We start from the raw sequence: 19,475 nt of genomic DNA, 5'->3' as shown, positions 1-19,475 counted from the left end.
AAACAACATAAAGTTAATTCTCACTGTTCTGGAGTCTGGCAAGTCCAAGATCAATGATCACGATCATGTTCTCATGAGGGCCCTCTTTCTTTTTTAAAAAAAAATTTTTTTTTTAATGTTTATTTATTTTTGAGACAGAGAGAGACAGAGCATGAGCAGGGAAGGGGCAGAGAGAGAGGGAGACACAGAATGTGAAGCAGGCTCCAGGCTCTGAGCTGTCAGCACAGAGCCCGACGCGGGGCTCGAACTCACAAACTGTGAGATCATGACCTGAGCCGAAGTCAGATGCTTAACCGACTGAGCCACCCAGGCGCCCCGTGAGGGCCCTCTTTCTGGTTCATAGCTGGTGCCTCCTTGTTGTGTCTTCCCTCAACGGTGGAAGGAACAAGGGATCTCTTCAGAGCCTCTTTTATAAAAAGAATTCTGAGGGCTCAGCCTTCATGACCTAACCACCTCCCAAAAGCTTGACTTCCTAGTACCATCACCTTGGGGGCTTAGGATTCAACATATGAATTTTGGGGTAACACAAACATTCAGACCACAGCAGGAGTCTAGAGATGTGAAGGGTGAATAATCAGGGAAATCTTTCTCCCTGTTCTGAGGACAAGAAAATGCCAACTTCCACCAAGAATCTTCCTTGCTAAGCCCAACAATAAGAACTGAGGAAGAAGAAAAATTCTTCTTTAGAGTATCTGTCCCCAGACTAGACCAGACACCTCCCCCTCCCAAGGCTGCTAAGTAAAGGCTGTGTTCAGCTGCCTCATCATGGCAGAACAGCAAGGGGCGGGTGAGGACTTCATGGTGAAGGAGGCACGCCTGCTCCCTCACCCCACACTTCTTTCCACTCTGCACATCCCTCAAGTTCCCAATGCTTCTGGGAGAGCAGGGCACATGGAGTCCAGCTGACCTCACAGAGAGGAAACTCCATCAGGCTCAGGGTCTGACAACACAATAGGGAGGGTGGTGCACGCCAGTGCCTAGTAATGATCGGAGGTGGCCCTGGAATGTCTCAGTGCTCCTGGAAACGACCTTGGCACCTAAAAGTCTAGCAGGCAGCTTAAGGTGGCCCCGCCTGGCCTGGTTCTGGCTCTCCACATCCTGTTTCTAGGATATAGATGTGACATCTGCAAATAACACTTCATGCACTCAGACCATTAATTACTGACAGCAGAGAAATAAACCTAGAGAGACACAATAAACCAGGGTAATGTGAGTACTTTAAAAGAAGTTTCGACACTCCAATGGGAGACTTGGGAACAGGGCCTGAAAAGGCCTGGTCACAAGGGAAGAGCAGTACTGGAAAGAATGACCTCTACCCAGTGCTCCCCAGTGCTGGGCACGTGCTGCTGCTGGATAAGCTATGGACCATGAATTCTGGGATGGCAGGTCCTGGCTCCCTCATCTTTATGTCCCATGGTCCCTCCCACTCACTCTCCAGCCCCTTTAGTAGTGGTGTGGAAATAGCAGGGACTCGATACATGTTAGAGGAATTAATGCATGACCCTGGTGATGTACTCATTAATTCTCTTTCATGTATTCTATCTTTTGTATTTGACCAAAACACTTTCCATGTATTTGACCAAAACACTGTTCCCTTTCCTTTTCTCCTTTGAGCTAGGTGCGGTGTGGATTCCCTCGAGTCTCAGTGGAGGTGACTTCTGAGAAATTTCCCCAGATTCTCTTTGATCTGAACCCACAACGAAAATCAGTGAGTAAGCGGCGCCTGGGTGGCTCAGCCAATTAAGCATCCGGCTCGTGGTTTCGGCTCAGGTCATGATCTTGAGGTTCGTGAGCCCGACAGGTGTGGAGCCTGCTTGGGACTCTGTCTCCCTCTGTCTCTCTGCCCCTCCCCCGATCACTCTCTCTGTCTCTCTCAGAATAAATAAATAAATAAACTTAAATAAACTAAACTAAACTAAGTGAGTAAAAGAAACATCTAGAATTCAAATACTCTACACCTCTGTTCCAGCCACAGATGTGACCACTTGGCAAAAGGTCCCTAAAGAAGCCATAAACCCAGGTTAATGGTTTAACCTCTCCTGTTGCTAGTTATTTCATTTGTAAAACTGGATAGTATGGTCTTGAGGTTTTCTTAGTATTCTATGAAAATACAGATAAATCAAGGACCACCTTTGGGTCAAACCTTTCCCACTTGCCAGCTATCCAGAGGGCCACTAGGTTATCTTGCTTCAAAATCATTGTTGTCTAGTGAAGATTACCCAACTCACTTTTAACCTACCCTCAATTTTCTAGAAGGGATTACTAGATTCATTTCTATTCATAAAGACCAGGAAACATGCACATGTAAATGACCAGCTTCCTCTGGCCTGTTTAAAATCATATGAAAAAAAAGGTCATTGTCTGAATAAGCATTCACACAGATGACTGTCGCAAAGCTCCAGCTCAGCACCTCCTAGGAAGATATCTTAGGAACCTCAGAATCTGAAACAGTAAGTGGTCACAGGCGCCTAGATCCATCCCGCTGGCTGACTGTGTGATTAACCTCTTTTTCCTACTGTTGTGTCAATACTAAGACCTGCAGAAGAAAAATGACTCGTTGCTTTGAAAGAAAATATTAAGTGGCTGTTTTGTCTTTGGCAGGAAGGGTGGACCCTTATTGAGCTGAAATCCATCCCACATTGGTATGCTGTTTCTGCTACAATACATAAGCCTCCTCGGTCATTCACCTTTTATTCTCTATGCTGTAAATTACTCTGCACAGACAGCCATAGAATAAGTAGGTGTCATAGAATAAGCAGGATGAGACCTTCGAGATTACCTAGCATAGGAAACTGGGACTCAGGAAAGTCAGATTTGCCCACAATAACACTGCAACCTAATGGCAGAGTAGGACTAGAGAAGGTCTTGTCTTCCAGTCCCTAAAACATTTTCCATCACCAAAGACTGATGGTTATTCACTCTTGCCTTCTCCACCCCCTACCATTTGTTTCAGTTACTAAATGTGCCCCAAACACCTTCTGTGTCAGGCCCTGTGTTAGCACAGAGATATGGAAATCATCAAGACAGAACTCATACCCTCAAAAGATTCCCAGGTTAGGGAGGAAGGAGACAACCAATGTTTTACTTTGGCAACAGTAAGTCTGATGATGGAACACGGTAGCAAAGGACCAGAGAAGGATACACATCCCTCAGCTGAAACAGAGATAAAGGAAGAGAGGCCACTATCAAAAGCTTTCTGAAGGCGATCACACATATGCCAAGCTCAGAAAGGTCACTGCACATAGTAAGCGCTCAGTATATGTCAGCTATTGTTATTTTCAGTCCTTGTATTGTCATTAATTCCCTCACAATTCCCCTGACATTGTAGAGGACCCTGTGTCGGCTACAGTGTGGGAAAACACAGGGACACGCTCTACTCTGTCTTGGTCTGAAGAAGACATGGAAATATGCGTGGATCCTGGTGACCATTGTACAGTGAGCTGGGGCTGTAAGGCACTGCCAGCCTTCCATGCGAGGCTCGTATACCACTGTCCACTTTGGAGGAGGCCCTGAGGTCCCTGGCCCCACCCTAGGAAACCTGCCCATCTACATGCCCATGGAACATGTTGCACTTACTTCTGCTTTGCAAGCTGTCTCCCACCTCTGGTTTTGAAGATACATGTCCGTCCATGGATGGCGACTGAGGACAAGAGTGTCTCCGGGACAAGCCTCAGACTGCAAATCTCAGCAGAAAGAGCTTGAACAGAGGAGAGACACTGCTCCTGATCTGCGAGGTCCTCCCCCGCAACTGCCCAGGAAGGGGCTGGTTATGGCCATGATGCTATTCAATCCAGCACCAAGGGCACCCTGTGCCAACCTCTGGATATGGGACCCAGGCTGGGAAGGGCCCTTCCGAGAGTCACCAAGAGCATGTCTCACAGTGAGACAAGCTCATCCAGTCTTCCTGTCCCTCTGGGGCAGCAATCCTTGTATATGAAGTCAGGGATCCCATGATGTCATCTATGGACACAGACCCCGACCCTCCCCAAGCCATATCAGTGATGATACACACATTATGAACATGCACAGCAGTGTCAACCCTGACTGCAACTGAATGTGGTAGCTACCATTACCACAGCTACTTTCTAATGGGAGAAAGAAGGCCTAAAGCCAAGGGATCGGCCAGGTTGCTCAGCTGGTGAGAGCAGGAGGGCCCAGAACTAGCTCTCCTGTGCCGCATGACTGTCCTTCCACACCCTCAGGAGCAGAGGGTACACTACCTGAGACAGGACACCAGCTCCCAGGCACCTGACAAGGAATTCAGTGCCTCCTACCACTACCTGGGCATCAAAGCAAGCTCCAGAATGTGACACTGCATTTAGACTCTTCGGTGACAAATGCCACCTCTGACTGCATACTTTCTGGACCCTAAACAAATAGGGAGGACAAGAGTGCTCCTTTGGATGTGTGTGGCCCTGTGCCTGCCTCTACCCCGGGACATGCTTTTTGGCAAGGACCTTCCCTTATCTTCCCACCTCGTGCCTCCTGCAGCTCTGATGGTGTTTTACGCTGTGTAGACAAAGCGGGAGGGTGGGGGTGGGGGGAGCGTTGTGTGAGCAAGCCCCCGACAGAAGAACAATTCAAGTGGAGACTGAAAGCAAAGGAACTGGATTTGGTGAGTCCACATGACCACCCAGCTATTTTGAGTGGCTCAAAATAGCTCCTGTTGCCAGGAGGACCCACAAGGAAGCCCTGAACCAAAGTAGGAGAAGAGGCACATTTTAATTAAAGGCTTTTGGAAGGGCAGCCTGTAGACAAGAAAGAAAGGTAGTAGAGTGAAGTGCAGGGGGAAAGAAAAAAAAATAGGAAGTCTGAAACGCGTGGCTTCTCTGTTCGGATTTCCAAGGGACTTGTTCTTCAAAAACAAGGGTAATGTTTTGTTTGTACGTTTATGTATGCAGACTTCTGGCTCAACAGGCACTAAGAAAAACACCAGTGCAAGAAACTAAAAAACTGACTGAAGGGAGAGGCAGAGAGAGACAGATGTATGTCTAGGTAGCTACAGTGGAAACCTAATTAACTTAAAAAAATAGCCTCTGTTAGCTTGGTAACTGTAGTGCTGGAATAAAATTCGGAAGCACACAGAGAGGCAGGGAAAGTAGGGATGCCATATAGGATTTCTGGTGAGATAAACACAATCAGATTTCAAATGCAAAAGTAAAATCTCTAAAACAAGTTCGCAAACTAAATGTCCTCTCCCTAATGCAGTCCATGATAAATTGTAAGCACAAAACAGAGGTGTTGTTTGGAATATATTTTCTGCAGGGGAAAAAGTCCTGTCACAGAATAAGAGGACGCCATCTTGAGTCTACATATCGTCAAGGAATTATGTACTTTGAAGAATTTCATACAAAGCACTCTACCCAGAAGAAATGAAAGGTAGAAGATACCAGGAATGTATTTTTTTAAGTGAGATCTGTTACAATTCATGGGTTTTAGAATGAATATTAAAGGTGCTTCAAAAAGAACTGCTCAGCCACGCATGATTATACTGCGGCTCCCTGGGGCACAGGCACCATCCCGGCCCTACACCGCTGTATCCCAGCAACAGACATGCTGGCAGACGCTCCACACATGTCTGTGGATGGAATGAACGGAATGCAGCCATCTCAGCCCCTCGAGCCGTACCTTGCACACTAAACGAGAGGCAGGTCTGGTTATCCAGTGGAGAGACCGCACGGCACAGCCTGGATGTTGGCTCTTGACATTCAGGCTCCCTGTGAAGGCGAGCTCAAGCTGGCCATAAGCCACCTTAACCTGCACCACCATCTGTGCCAACACCATGGAAACCATGATGGATCCAGTTGGCTCTGGGGAACACCGTGCTCCCCATGTCTCCCATAGGCCCAAGTGCTTCTAATTGGGGTTGTGCTCTTTCTGTGCCTAGCATCTGGCCTGTAGCAAATCTATCCTTAAGCAGCATAAACGTGGATGGAGTAGAATTTATCCAAGCCACTTCTCCTCACTCCTCTTGGATAAAAATGCACCATCACCCCAACTTGATGGAAAGTAGGGAAGAAATCTTACCTGTGTCAAATACCTTGCTGGTGCAATGAAGTGGCAAGCTCAGTTGGTAGAAGAAACATCCTTGTATACACACACAGAGGAGATGCAAGCTGGCCTTGGGTGTGTATATATTTGTGTATGATTTCAGTGCTGACCATACACAGGCCCATGCTATACAGCCAGGTCAACACTCATGTCCGCATTTCAAGAAGAAGCTAACTGAGAAGGTCAAAGGGCCACTATATAATAGTGGAGTGACTGTAATGTGTGGATCTGGAGAAAGGCAGTGACTTCACAATATTGTGAATATACTACATGCTGCTGAATTGTTCACTTCAAAATGGTTCATTTTGCTATGTGAATTTCACCTCAATTTAAAAGAAAGTTATAGAACAAATATTTGCACCCTGATCTTCTGGACCCTGGAGCACTTAAAATCTATGATTAAGGAAAAGGTGCCACAACAGGGGAAATAAAAACAGGAGAATCAACAGGCAGGAAATAAACTGTGCCAAGATTAAAGTAAACAGCCAGTATCATGCACTGTGGCAACCAGTGGGGTTAAATAAATGTACAGGTTGTGGCCCATCCTGGGAGCACTCACAGGGCACACAAGACTGTGTGAAGACTCTCAAAGATTTTATATCAGAGCCAAAATGAGGAAGAAGGAAGGAATTCTGAAGGAAGGCTTTCCAGACAGCGAAGAGCCTGCCAGCCAGAGAACTGGCTTGCAGAAGTCAGTGCTGGCCTGATGGTGGGGACTGGAAGGAAATGCACCCACTCAACATTTGGGGGTGTCTGCTGTGTGCCAGGCACTATCTTAGGCACTGGTTGTTCAAATATTCAAAACTCCTGGTCCTTGCCCACATGGGACTCTTTTTTTTTTTTAATTTTTTTTTAATGTTTATTTTATTTTTGAGACAGAGAGAGACAGAGCATGAACGGGGGAGGGTCAGAGAGAGAGGGAGACACAGAATCTGAAACAGGCTCCAGGCTCTGAGCTGCCAGCACAGAGCCTGACGCGGGGCTCGAACTCACGGACCGTGAGATCATGACCTGAGCCGAAGTGGGACGCTTAACTGACTGAGCCACCCAGGTGCCCCGGGACTCTTAATAAAGGAGATAAAACCAGGCAATATCTTAGAAAGCTATAGTTTAAAGGTGGCTAAGAATTTGGGCTTTGTTCCTGATGTTTTTAGGCAGGGAAGTGAAAGAAAATCTCAGTAATTTAGAAAGACGTGAGACCTTGATGAGAGAAGAGACTGAAAAAAGATAGAAATCTATCTACATATTCAATGCAATCCCTATCAAAATTCCAAGGGCATTTTCCCCAGAAATAGAAAAAACAAATCCTAAAATGGTATGAGCATAAAAATACATACATTGACCAACAGAACAGAATAGAGAGCCCAGACATAAACCCTTCCATATATCATCAGTGAACATTCAACAAGGGGGCCAACACTCAATGGGGAAAGAACAGTCTCTTCAACAAATAGTGCTGGGAAAACTAGAAAAATGCATACAAGACAATAAAACCAGACCTCTGTCTCACACCACTCACAAAAATTAACTTGGAATGGATCAAACACTTATAACACCTGATATGCCAAAAATCCTAAAAGAAAATATAGGGAAGAACCACCTCGACACTGGTCTTGACAAAGATTTTTTTGGATATGACACCAAAAGCACAAACAACAAAAGCAAACATCAGTAAAAGGGCTCTATACCGCATCAAACTAAAAAGCTATACACAGTAAAAGAAACAATCAACAAAATGAAAGGCAATCTATGGAATGGGAGAAAATATGTGTAAACCACTTATCAGATGAGGGGTGAATGTCCAAAATATACAAGGAACTTGTATAACTCAATGGGGGAAAATAACAATAATAATAATCCTATTAAAAACAGGCAGGGGCGTCTGAGTGGTTCAGCTGGTTAAGAGTCCAACTTCGGCTCAGGTCATGACCTCATGATTCATGGGTTTGAGCCCCGTGTCGTGCTCTGTGCTGACAGCTTAGAGCCTGGAGCCTGCTTCGGATTCTGTGTCTCCCTCTCTCTCTCTCTGCCCCTCCCCTGTTCACGCTCTGTCTCTCTCGCTCTCAAAAATAAACAAACATTAACTAAATAAAATAAAATTAAAATAAAATAAAATAAAAACGGGCAGAAATGAACAGTTTCCCAAAGAAGATAAACAAATGGCCAACAAGTACATGAAAAGGTGCTCAACGTTACTCATCATCAAGGAAATGCAAATCAAAACCATACACAGGTATCACCTCACACCTGTTAAAATGGCTACCAGCAAAAAGATAAGAGACAACAAGTGTCAGTGAGGACACAGAACCCTGTGCATTGCTGGGATTAGACATGGGTCCAGCCATTATGGAAAACAGTATGGAGAATCCTCAGAAAATTAAAAATAAAATTACAACACATGATCCAGGAATCCTACTTCTGGTTAAGTATGCAAAGGAAATGAAACAGGATCTCGAAGAGGCATCTGCACTCCCATGTTCACTGCAGCATTATTCACAATAGCTAAGATCTAGAAGCAATCTAAATGACCATCAACAGATTAATACATAAAGAAGATGCAGTGTATACATAAAGTGAAATATAGCTCACCCCAAAGAAAGAGGGAAGTTCTGCCATTTTCAACAACATGGATGTACCTTGAGGGCATTATGGTAAGTGAAATAAGTCAGAGAAAGACAAATAGCATATGATCTCTTATTTGTGGAATCCAGAAAGCCAAATTCATCACAAGAGAGTAGAATGGTGGCTGCCAGAGTCTGGGGGTGGGGGAAATGAGGTATGAGTCAAAGAGTAAAAATTTCCAGTCATCATATGAATAAGTTCTGGGGATGTCATGAACAGCACAGTGATTATAGTTAACAATACTACATTATATGCTTGAAAGTTGCTAAGAGAGTCAATTTAAGTGTTCTCACCACGAAAAAGAAATAGCGATTATGGGACATAACGGAGGTGTTCACGAAAGCTATGGTGGTAATCATTTTGCAATATGTAAGTATATCAAATCACGTTGTACCCCTTACGTTTATACCATGTTATATGTCAATTATATCTCACTAAAGCTGGCTAAAAAAGAAAGTATATGCAATGGTTCAGAAGAGCATTAACGCAGGTATGGATTCACATGAAGGCAGTGGGAACAGAGATCACAGGCAAGACTAGTGGGTATGGCTGGAGTTTTCAAGTGGCTGTGGGATTAAGTGACATTAATTTATGGAAAGAGTAGAGGACAATGTCTAGGCTATAGTAAATTCTCAGTGTTACTATTACTATGTTTTATATTGAGCCTCAGTGTTCTAATAATTGAGTGACTTTACTTTCCAATTTTTAGAGCCCCCACACATGAGAGGATCTAAACCAGCAGACCCACCGCACTAAAGACAAGAACAAGGCTTATCTCTGTATTCTCTGTCAGTACAAAACACCTTCCAAATATGGAGTGAATAAGGAAATGAATAAAGGAACAAACAAACAAGTAAATACAAGAACGGCAACGACCTCCAACTCCCAACCTGTAAAAAAACGAGAAATGGCTCCTCAGCTGATCTACGGAACACTTTGAGAAAGATTCGTTTTCAAGGAAGAACACATAGGAAGACGTCCCATATCTTGCATACGGAGCAGAATCAAGGAACTGGGCTTCCCAAGGAATATCCACTGTTCTAAGAATCTAAATATTTTACCTCCATGCCATCCCATAACCATTTTTATTCAAGCTGACAACTCTAATTAAAGTCCTTAGGCTGCTGCTTGATTTTTCCAAGTGGGCTTTGTCTTTTTGCAGCTGCAGAGACTTTCTGCCAGAAGCCCTGCAACGTTGGGCATTGAGGACTCCTGCTTGTCAACATGTCCCCATTCACAGGTGGGCAACCTTCCTCCTCCTGTATTTGTCTCTTCAAGATCAGAAACTCACCCCAAAATGGCAGGTAATAAAAAGGTACCTATTGGACGATTAACAAATAACACTCTTTGCTATTATTATTATTTCCTGTCCAATCTCCCTATACACTAAAATATATAGTGTTTCTGCTATGATTACATAGGTTACTGAAAATTATCATGTTTTATAAAATTCAATACCAAAAATAACAGAGTTTGGGGAAAAAATGGTTTGGGGCATTCCTCTCAAAACCTATGGAACTGCAAAATACAATAAAAATAATAACTGATAACATTGAGAGTTAGTCTGACCATGTAGGCAGGTAGCTCAGCATAGTACGTGGCTAACTCAGCAGACATGTAAAAAAACCCTTAAAAACAACAGGGTAAAAGACAACAATGCTTTAATTAGAATAACACCAGCAGGCACCCAGGGCATAGGAAGAAACATATCCTGCTTGAAGCCAAGAGCCATGAAAGGCTGACTGTACCTGTCTGGGGCGGGGGGAGGGGGGGACAGGCCAGGTGATCTTTGTATTCATTGTCAACACACACACACACACACACACACACACACACAAACACACACACACGTACACGCACACATAGTCCAGCAGCTGAGCTAAGGACTTTTTCCCTATCCAGCTCAAGTTCAAAATTCTACTCCCACTGCTCCCTTTACCTCGGAAAATTTGTCTAAACCAACATGACTCTGGCCCTGCTCAGACACCTTGCCCCTCTTGTCCAATTGTGTATGAGCCCACATGCATCACAGAACAAAGCACATGGTATTTCATGCTGTCTTCAAAGTAAATGGTTGGAGCAGGCCGAATGTCCTTAGGGAAGTCACCTGCACAATCATGAGCAGAGGCATGTGAAACCAAGGGTGAAGACCTCCCCAAACTGACTGTTCCCCATCCTATAAGCTGTCCTCTTACCTATTAAAGAAATAATTCCCAGAGAAAGATGTGACCACAAGATCAAACCAACAGAAAAATACAAATACTTACATATAATATGTTGGATAGAGTCCTTCAAAATACCAGCAATGTTTTTTGGCCTCTGTACACTGAAAATAGAAGGAAGAAAACCTTTGTCAGTAGAAAGTCATCTGCATATTGTTAAGACGACTGGACAAAAAGACACAAGGAAAGGTAAGTTGATACATCTTGAAGTGTAGAAAGCAGAGGGTTGGGGGAGACCATGCATCAGAGGGAGATCCACCCTCCACAATGACTTTTTATTTCTTTAAATTTCTTAAAAGGGAAGAAGAAAACATAGGAAAACATCTATTTGCCTGTCATTTTTCTAGCTTTCTATTTCCCTACATACATGGGCATGACCAATTCATTGAAAAGTAAACTAAAGACAATCTGTTTTTAAAAACTCACACAGTACGGGGGCACCTGGGTGGCTCAGTTGGTTAAGTGCCCAACTCCTGGTTTTGGCTCAGGTCATGATCTCACGGTTTTGTGGTTTCAAGCCCCACATCAGCACAGAGCCTGCTTGAGAGTCTCTCTCTCCCTCTCTCTCTTTGCTCCCCCCTTCACTGTCTGTCTCTCTCAAAATAAATAAATAAAGTTAACAAAATTTAAAAATTCACATATTATGATACTCCAAATATCTAAAATATGCTAAAAATAAAATATTACAATTATTTCCATTTCCCCCCAACTTTCGTGTTTGAAAGCTATTTCCCACAGTTCTGACCTTTCCAGATCTTTGTATTTCAGAATATTCCAAAAGGCATATTCAAATCATGGCTCCTCCCATGGGGATCTACATCTGGCAGAATGTGTAAAGCAGGATTCACTTGCCAGCATCAGTACTGCCCCCTGCCCTCATTCCCAGGGATGAGAAACAGGGAGGGTGATGAGGAAAGACACTAAAAGCCTCCCGAGTGCTTTCCAAGGAAGTGTCACACTTGACGTTATGGGGGGCACAGCAGGTGCAAATGCTGCCCTGGTGGACAGACTGCCTCACACGCCTCCAACAAATGAGAGCAAGCCGACGGCACCAAGTGCTCAGTGAGAGCTCCAAGCAGAAACACTGTCCTGGACCTAAACAAGATATTTCTAAAATTCTTCTGCTTGTTCTACCATTTTTTTTTAATTCACAACTTCCTCCATTCATGATCCAGTTCATTGGACCCTATGTATAAACAATACCTCCCAAATAGTAGTGCAAAGCTACCAGTGGGAACACAGGGAAAGGCGTCACGAAAACAAAGCTTTCTTTGGGCAAGGCAGGGGCTGTCTCACCCAACTCCCCAGCCTGACCCCCGCCATCTGCCCTCTGCCTTGCCCAGTGCTAGCAGGTGTATGGCGATGCCTTCCCGCCACAGTCTTCACGAATAGCTATCAAGACGTTTCAGAAACAGACCCTGACTCTAGAGTGGAGAGGCGAAAGCAAATATTATGTGTTACACTGGCTAAATCAGATGGGTTATGAAAACAGCATGAAACACTGGGGGTGGGGGGGTGGTTTAAATGTGCTTTAGGACACCCAGAAGCACACTCGGGCAGCCCAAAGTGACCCAGCTGTATGAATGGAAAATGAGTTTAATTTAGACTCTGTTAGTTCCTGTCCAGTTTAGAAAAGGAAATTCAGACAGCTAAAGAAATTAATTTATTTTGGCAAGAAAGAGAAATTTCAAGTGTCTGCCCTAAATTACAATTTATTTCACTAGAGTCCTCTATTATAAGCTGAGCAACCAGGTCGTTCTTCCAGGTGGCATGTTAAATGTTCCTTCTTTATTCTCCATCACTATTGGAGACAGGCACACTTTCTTAGAACTTGACACTCACCTCTCCCCATACTGCCCTATGACTACAAGGTGGCAGAGAGAGATCCAGACCAAGACATCAGGATCCTGCTCCCAGATCTGTCACTAACAGCCTGACAAACTCTGAAAGGAGGCTCTCTCTGCCCTCGACACTCAGCTGCCCGTGTGGTGGGGCATGTGACATGCACAGATGTGTGTATGGGATCTATGGCGGTATGTGTGAACATCAGAACTACGACAGGGTATTGAAAAGCACCAAACTGTTAATACAGAACAACTCCCAGGCACTATCAGACATGACGATTGGGAAGGAAATCTAGCAGTGTCTGGGAAATGATGAATGTATTTCTCTTTAACCACTGACTATCTCTCCACAAATATGAAACATAATATGCAAAGGTTTATTGATCATGGCATTATTTCTAATAGCAAAATCTTGGAAATGACACAGATACTCACAGCAGCCTGCTTAAATACACAACAAGAAATCTACACAACGTGGCCAACAAGAGGTCTCTTGTTCCGAGGTCTCTCAGAAACAGTATGAAATGATTTCTAAGATGCAGTGTTACTCAAAAGACAATGGGCAAAAGTGTGCATCCACTATGCTCCTTGTTACGGAAAAGGAAAATTCTACATTTGGTTAATTTCTTACTAAACGAATTACAGGAAAGGTATAGTAAAAACTAATGAGAACGCTTACCCCATGGGGGCTGCGTTAGGAGATGGGAGAGAGAGTGATGACACATTTCTCTGTGTATACTTTTTTATTCACAGTTTGACTTTGGAATCATGTAAAATTCTTTCATGTTGAGAAAAATAAAGTTAAAAGGAATTTGTAAAGAATCTACTCTTCTCAGACCACAAAAATCGACTAAGGACTATCATGGCACTGCACGCACACATCACTTTTTGCCGGAAGGAAGCAGACACAGCAAACAGCTGGGAAGTTAGAAGAGCTTCACAAGAAACTTGTGAGGAGAACACACTGCTCTTCACACCCTCCCAATGCCCTCAGATGGTAGGACACTATTTCCATCCCATTCTCCCTCTGATCTCAAAATGTTATTTCTGGTGTTTTTGCTGAGATCTTCAGTAACCTCACTGGGGCCTCCTTGGTCATTACTTTTGTTCACAGTTATTTGCTAATCACCTTTTTACCATTTTTCATTAAGCTAGTCAAATAAAACTTATTTTGAAAAGTATCAACCTCCATTTGTTCCTTTAGAAAAGATTCTCTTCAGAAAATGTTACTGTGGGGGCACCTGGGTGGCTCAGTCGGTTAAGCAACCGACTCTTGATTTCAGCACACGTCATCATCTCACAGTTCCTGAAATTGAGTCCCGTGTTGGGCTCTGTGCTGACAGTGTGGGGCCTGCTTGGGATTCTCTCTCTCTCTCTTTCTGCCCTCCCTTGCTTGTGCACATTCATTCTCTCTCTCTCATTTTCTCTCTCTCTCTCTCTCTCTCTCTCTCTCTCTCTCTTTCTCTCTCCACCCCTCTCAAAATAAATAAAAATAATCTTTACCAAACAAAACAATTTGTGGCCACATTTCCTGAAGCAGAAGAGATAAACACTTTTGAAGCTGAGCTATCTACCATTAAAACATAGTTTCATTTACCGCTACTTGAAGCTAGTTTAAGCTTTTGACATTTGCAAACATCCAGCTAACTTCTTCATTATTTTTGGTAGCTGGACTTTTACAACAGCTTTCTTGTATAAGAAATATTATACAATAATACACACAGCTAATACTTCCCTAAGTTAGAATGGGGTATTATTCCTTTTTACAGCTGGATAATTGGAAGAACACAGAATGACATATTTCATGAGTCAGCTGAAAACACTGAATGAGGACTAAGAAGTTCTGGGAATTTTCATCATCGAGTCTTTCCTTCACTAAATGCTTGTTAACTGAATCCCAGGTGTCAAAGTCAGCTTGCACACCAATCCAAGAGCTTCATGGTAGGACTGAAGATCAGGTACTGTAGGGCCAGAGGCGGAAAGGAAGATCTCTGCTAGAAACCACCCAGGGTTGAGAGCCAGTTCCGCCGAATGAAAGTCTACCAACAAAACCATGATTCGCCTATCAATTCCAAACCTGAAATCTAGCATAAGCACCAGGATTCAGGGCAGACCCAGACAGCTGGAGCTCTGGACATGTGGCCAAATGGGAAGTTGTGAGGGATGAGTAAGGAGGGTTTCCAGATCATTCCCAACAGTGGTGGGCTCTCAGAAGTGACTTTGTGAGCAAATGGATGGGTGGTATGGGGAGAGGCAGAAGGAAGGCATTTGTGCTAGGGTCCACTAGGAAAACACACCCACATCAAGGGTTAAGGGTGTATTCATCCCACCAAAGAAAGATGAATCAGAACATAGTTGGGTTCTCAAGCTGACTGCCACTTATCAGCCATGGTGTCAGTCAGTCTGCACCTCAGCTGTCTTATTTCTAAAACAGGATCGTCTGTCTTCCCTGCTGAATTTATAAGATGGCTTTATGAAGTCACTGAGATTGAATGCATCAAAATGCCTGACCAGATCAGCGTATAGACCACTGAATCTCACACCCAGCCAGGAATTCCATCTCTAAATGTGTGCCCTGAAACAAGCTTTCCTACGTCTCTGCAACACATGACTCACTTTACTATGATCATCTATCATCCAAGTAGAAGCAACGCTTTCAAACCTTATGAGAACAAAGATTCTAAGTATGTAATATCTGACATTTGCACACTAGTTTTCCAAAATCTCTCTAAAGCAAACAAACCCCGCCCTAAAACAAGTTTTAACTATATAAACTAGGGGAAAAAAACCACTGTCCACCCAAAACGTAGGCCTACTCATTCTACAAAGGTACTATCATGGCTTCTTAGGGATTGACCGTCTACTGAAAAAGAAACTATATTTGTTAGGAGAGGTCATGTCAGCTGCTCTCTGCTACCGACTGGGCATCTTCAACAGCCAGGGTTCTCTACCAGGTTCTGGGCAAACGGTAGGCCCTCAATGCACTCATAAATACTCCTCCCGTGTGTATAATGAAAGTAATAAGCATAGCCATCTCTTTTTCAAAGATATCATAAATAATAGCAACATTCACAAAGCAGAATATGCAGGATTGTGAGAAAACATCTACCATAAGGAGCAAGCGAAGGGTAATCTAAGGTTTAAACTGGAAAGGTTTGTAAGACATCTGCAGTCAGGGAAGAACCCCAGTGCTTTATTATTCAAGGACTAGGATGTCTATAAATGTAGTTGAGCCCTCCTAAATATAGTCATCCATATTTAGCCAGGATCTAACTAAGCCCAAAGAACATATCCTTTGCTAATCCCCAACAGCAATCCTCACACTGACATAAATTATTCTGAATCTATCTGTGCTGAAAATAGGAGGTCCCAGATGCCACCGTTTAATAAAATGGTACAACTTTCTCCTACTCCAACTTAACAGAAGTGTTGCACCACAACAGCACACAGTCGACTCTGACAGAATGAAGCTGCTTGTGACTTTGGGACACACAGGAGTGAGGACTCAGTGCCTAAAGGATTCAGAACACTGGATTTTATCTAAATCCCACCCTTTCTCCTTTTGCTCAAAGAGGGATGGAGTTGGATCTTTAAATGAATAGCCAACTGGAAAAGTAGTGCTTCACTAACAGAACTGATCCCACTGACACCTGGAAAGCAAGGATTTTTTTTTTTTTAAACTTATTTCACCAGTCTGTCCTGGACCAGTAAGTCCTCAACTTTCTTCAACATGGTGGGAAGGCCCTGGGAAAATCAGTTTGAGGACTCTCTGTCAAAGGGGAAAGATGCCCGGCTGCACCTCGGTGCTCCTTTCACATTCGTCAAAAGCTGAACTTGAAACACACACCACCGGATGTAGGCTGCATTCTGTTCCAGCCCAATTAGAGTGGGCATTTACACTCAGCACAGACTCTGAACAAAGAGAGCCTCTTGGATGCTGGCAGGGCTGATGCTCAGGACCAGGGACAGAGAGAGAGAGGGCAGCAGGAGGCCTTGTAGAAGTCAGAGCAAGAATTTATGGAGGGAGTAACAGCTAATTATATCAAGGTCTCTGAATTTCAAACAATAAATAGGAGTCAGCATGCCTCAAATTCTTGTACTGGCATTTTAATCAACTTCCTAAGTGCTAATTACTTAATCCTTGGGCTTATGGATATTCTCTTTTTTAGGAACATCTTGCCTCCAAGGAACCTTGATTTTTTTTTTTTTTAACAAAAGTATGAGGCTTCTCACAAGTAACATTTATTAAAGGAAAGAAAGCAGAGAAATTCTTTAAATAACAAAAATAAAAGATCGTCTGATGTCTTACAGAAGAAACCAATCAGCCAGCAAATAACTATTAGATATAGAATACTGTCTATTACTATCTTGAAGATTCTGAGGACAGGTAGACTATAAGACACAAATTAGGCCCAGCTACATATCCCTTGGAAAATTCTGTGGACTCTCATAACTTATTCTGAAGAAAGCTTCCTTGTTAGCTTTATCTGCCTTAGTTTTTCATGAAGGAATGGTAGGGGAACTCAGTCAAGGTCCTTAATTCAAGTAGGTAAAAATCCTCATATCCAGGAAATGAAAATTAATCAATAACCAAAATTAAAAGGCAAACAATAAGGTATGAAAATATAATAAACTTAGTATCTTTAAATAAAAAGCTTACATAATAAAAGATAAAAATTCCAATAGGAAAAATAAATAAAAGTAATAGATATGGAAATTCTTCAAAGAAGAAACAAAAACGGTCAATAAAGCTATTTTCTGAGACAAAATTCATTAGTAATCAAATAAGTATAAATTATAATGATGTGGTTTTAGCTACCAAATTGTTTAATAAAAAAAAAACAGTATCAACTACTGATGAGGACAAGAGGGTAAAGACATATCACATAATAGTGTTGGGAATATAATGTCTCACACGACAATTTTCAACATATATCAAAAAACCCTTTGAAATGTACGTTTGGTTAACAAAATTATAACACATCCAAAAGATATATTAGTAGGCATATACTATCAGATACCAGAAAAATATACAATTGTATGGGAGCATTTTGCTGAGAAAAAATAAAGCCAATAAAAGAGCATATCTAGGACAGCATACACTTGCTGCACATCATAGGACAGAGAAAACAATATGTAAAGATATATGCCAAAATAATGACAATAAATTACCTTTCTGGTGGCATTAGAGATGATTTTTTTTCCATTGTTCATCTTGGTAATCAAATTTCTAAGCTTTCCGTATGGAACATTTTGTTTTTAAATTTGTTAAATTGTACTTGAAAAAGCAGATCACTTACTGTCCAATAAAGAAGTGCAGAGTAGACATAAAGAGATATTTAAAATGAGGAAATATAATTGGCTAACAAAAGTGAACATCACCCTACCATAAATTAAATAACATGTAAGAGATGAACAAAGTTTGTGAAAAATAATATACAAGGCTAGAAAGAGTGTCCTGAAACAGCAATTAAAACTGTATTTCTAAGAAGTTTAACATCATGAAAAAAATTCTCATTTTATGCAGTCATTTTAAAATACATTACATAATTTTAACAATGTAAAAACAAATCTGTGTTTATAGGAAAAACAGGACAATATGAGCCTAACTCTATAGTGTATTTTGGGAAGTGCGATTTCCTTTGGGCTGCTTTGCAAATCTCCCTCTAACTGAGCCTGAAATTCTTGTAACAATATTATCAGAAGCTGTTGTAGCAAGATGCAGGTGGCACATGAGTCCTAAATTAGCGTAAAAGGTGGGATCCGCTGGAAGACTCACAACACTTGGGTACACAGGCATTCCTACTCGTGCCATTTGAACATGAGAGTTCTGAGAAACATGCTTTTTTTTTAAGTTTATGTATTTATTTTGAGAGAGAGAGAGAGAGAGAGAGAGCAGGGAAGAGAAAGAGAGAATCCTAAGCAGGCTCCACACGGTCAGCACAGAGCCTGATGCAGGGCTCAAACTCATGAACCGTGAGATCATAACCTGAGCTGAAACCAAGAGTAGGATGCTTAACTGACTGAACCATCCAGGCTGCATGACCATGCTATTTTTTAAAACAATTATCAACATAAAGTATAATTTATGAGACAGTCATGTGATCCAGGTTCTAGCTCAATATGAGGTTTAATTCATATGCCATTTGGAAAACCTACCCTCCTGTGTTTCTTCATTATTCTCACACGACTACCATACTCACGTCACTTCTGATACCAGATGTGTGGGGGTTTTCCCCACACCACCCGGTAATTTGGTGACCACCTGGGTGTCCTACAATAGTAGCTCAGCTCTGACCCTATGTACCAGGAGATAGCATTAGATCCCACAGGTTAAGGGCTCAGTCCTGCAAGAGTGCCCTGACCCCCTTCAAGCACCAGTTGTCACTTAGGCTTCTGATCTACCGGCTCTGGATCAGAGGTTCCCACGACCCCCTCCTGAGGTTCCATTAATCTGCTATGATGGCCCATAGAAGTCGGAGAAACACCTGACTCACTAGATCACTGGTTTAGTATAAAAAGATAGAACTCAGGAACAGCCAGATGGACAAGATGCATAGGACAAGATAAAAGGAAGGGGTATGAAGCTTCTACGCCCTCTCTAAATGCATCGCTCTCCCTCAAATCTCTATGTGTCCACCCACCTCAAGTTCTCTGAACCCAGTCCTTTCGGGGTTTTATGGAGTCTTCATCACATACGCATTATTGATTAAATCATTGGCCATTAGCAAATCAT

The 19,475-nt window shown here is 42.7% G+C and overlaps 1 protein-coding gene and 1 long non-coding RNA gene across 3 annotated transcripts in view; one reads left to right on the top strand and one right to left on the bottom strand.

Annotated features, from left to right (window-relative positions):
* VOPP1 (VOPP1 WW domain binding protein) overlaps positions 1–19,475 on the bottom strand; it is a 111,263-nt gene that overhangs the window by 48,331 nt on the left and 43,457 nt on the right. The window contains exon 2 of the mRNA XM_058725513.1: positions 10,941–10,999. Coding sequence (XP_058581496.1) covers positions 10,941–10,999 — 59 coding nt within the window. The remainder of the gene's footprint in view (positions 1–10,940; positions 11,000–19,475) is intronic.
* Positions 1,006–9,958, top strand: LOC131509620 (uncharacterized). Of its 2 annotated transcripts, none has more exons than XR_009260610.1 (3): positions 1,006–1,209; positions 1,619–1,708; positions 9,383–9,958. It is a non-coding gene; the product is annotated as an uncharacterized LOC131509620 (long non-coding RNA). The 2 variants fall into 2 exon arrangements; XR_009260611.1 differs by having other exon boundaries at positions 1,619–1,712.

This window comes from Neofelis nebulosa, chromosome 4 (genome assembly GCF_028018385.1).
Source record: "Neofelis nebulosa isolate mNeoNeb1 chromosome 4, mNeoNeb1.pri, whole genome shotgun sequence".
Taxonomy (NCBI): Eukaryota; Metazoa; Chordata; class Mammalia; order Carnivora; family Felidae; genus Neofelis; species Neofelis nebulosa.
Note: the sequence above shows the minus strand (reverse complement) of the source record. Positions and strands in the feature narration are given on the sequence as shown.